This window comes from Gnatocerus cornutus, chromosome 6 (assembly GCF_029298725.1).
Source record: "Gnatocerus cornutus isolate USDA-ARS CGAHR chromosome 6, icGnaCorn1.1, whole genome shotgun sequence".
In the NCBI taxonomy this organism is placed as follows: Eukaryota; Metazoa; Arthropoda; class Insecta; order Coleoptera; family Tenebrionidae; genus Gnatocerus; species Gnatocerus cornutus.
In genome coordinates this window covers 4,353,975-4,355,705 of record NC_142238.1, presented here as the reverse complement: position 1 = coordinate 4,355,705, position 1,731 = coordinate 4,353,975, and the positions used below count along the sequence as shown (strand labels likewise).

At 36.5% G+C, this 1,731-nt stretch overlaps 1 protein-coding gene across 1 annotated transcript; it reads left to right on the top strand.

Annotated features, from left to right (window-relative positions):
• The first annotated feature begins 542 nt into the window (after positions 1-542).
• Positions 543-1,169, top strand: LOC148172239 (uncharacterized). Its single transcript, XM_088038920.1, has 2 exons — positions 543-634; positions 687-1,169. Exons 1-2 carry the CDS (start codon positions 625-627, stop codon positions 1,094-1,096), a joined length of 420 nt encoding a protein of 139 aa, XP_087895046.1. The 5' UTR covers positions 543-624; the 3' UTR covers positions 1,097-1,169.
• Positions 1,170-1,731: the final 562 nt, after the last annotated feature.

The window sequence follows — 1,731 nt, the reverse complement described above, 5'->3', positions numbered from 1 at the left end:
GGCGATTTTTTGAGGCTAAGGTTGAACTTCTTTGCGGGAGTCTTCATCTTGTCAACTTTGTCAACTGAATGATTTGCAATACAGAAAAGTTCATTTTTATAATAAAGAAAATTGTTGATTTTGCAAAAGTGCCCCACTATAGATACGTATGCAGGAGGTGGAAAGTTCATTGATCATTCGGAAAAATCTGCTGAGCTTGCACATTTTGAAGGACAAGTCAATGCTCGAGAGAATTAGACATATATCAGCTTATTACATCAATCTTAAAGACAGGTCATTGTCGCAGGAACTTGGCAATGCATTTTGTAAGTGCAAGCTTGCATTTTTCATGACCGGGGTCATTGAAACAAGAAGCGTGCATAGGTTTGGGACATACATCTCCAATAAGACATTCAAAAGTCTAAGTTCGAGCTGGTGTGGGAAAGCTGTAACCAATGAAACGCAATGTCACAATAGCAACATCAGCAACGGTAAGTGTACTAAGTAGGGATTGGTTGAAAAATAGTGTGTGGAGATAAACAAGGCGTAAAACGTATTTTGTCAAGTAGGCGGTGATAAATGACTTTAATATAAATCAAATTGTAACACTTTAGAGCAACAGAAATCAAGAAATCTTGAAGCAACATGAGCGACGGTAAGACATTGTTCTTCTTCTGTTTTTAATTATATACAATAATTTTTTTCAGAATTAGTGCAATGCCCGTTCGTTAAAGACCATTGGGTTAAGCCAACGAAAATGGCGATCCACAAGTTCAAGTGCAGTCGCCGATTCCAACCTGGACTAACTGAATGGGCGCAACCACCCACATCAGCATCTTACCAACCCCAGCAGAATTCTGCAAGCAGTGGGGAAGTAGGAACATCAGCAGCAGCAGCAGCAGCAGCAGCAGCAGCAGCAGCAGCAGCAGCAGCAGCACCTTTAAATAACATTCAAAAAGAAGAATTGTGGGATGATGATGATGATGCTGATGATTATCTGGGATATCGGCCAGTGTTAAACAGGGACATTATAAGAGAGGTCCCACCTTGTCTATCAAGGAGGGAGCGAAAAGAATTCCGCAGACAGGAGAGGTTGCGGATGAGTGCATATTCGTGATATCCCGTAAGTAAAGACTTTTGGAGTAAAACAAAAAGATTAATTTTAATGCACTTACAGGGATAATCGAAAAATGGTGCAGTCACACCCCTCCCCCCGGATTACTATATAATTTAACTTTGTAGCAAACACAATAAAAATTATTGAATATATATTTAGTTTTTTTTAAATAGGGGTAGTTTTTCGAGATAAAGCAAATTTTTGAAAATTTACGTAAAAGAAAAATACTTTTTTTACATTTAAACAGGGGTAGTAGAAAAAAATTATCTAAAAAAATTTTTTTTTTTTTTTTTTTAAGTTTTCAAAATTTTCTGAATTTTTGGGAATGGATAAAGAAAAGAGTTTTGAGTACAATACCGTATAAATATATATAAAATATGTATCCAAAAAAAAAAAAAAAAAAAGAGTGTCAGGTTCAGAATCTGAACAAACCGACTAGCGCATTTCATTAACGACTGACAACGATGAATTGTGCCAGTTTATGGTCGGGCGGAAATGGACTTTACCCCACAAAAATGCTAATCTTAAACGCATTATTTTCTATGTGATTGTATGGTCGCTATATTGAGAAAGATTTTCTCTTTGTTTTGATCGTTTTCAATCACACAAAATCGCAACCCTTATGTGTACCAATT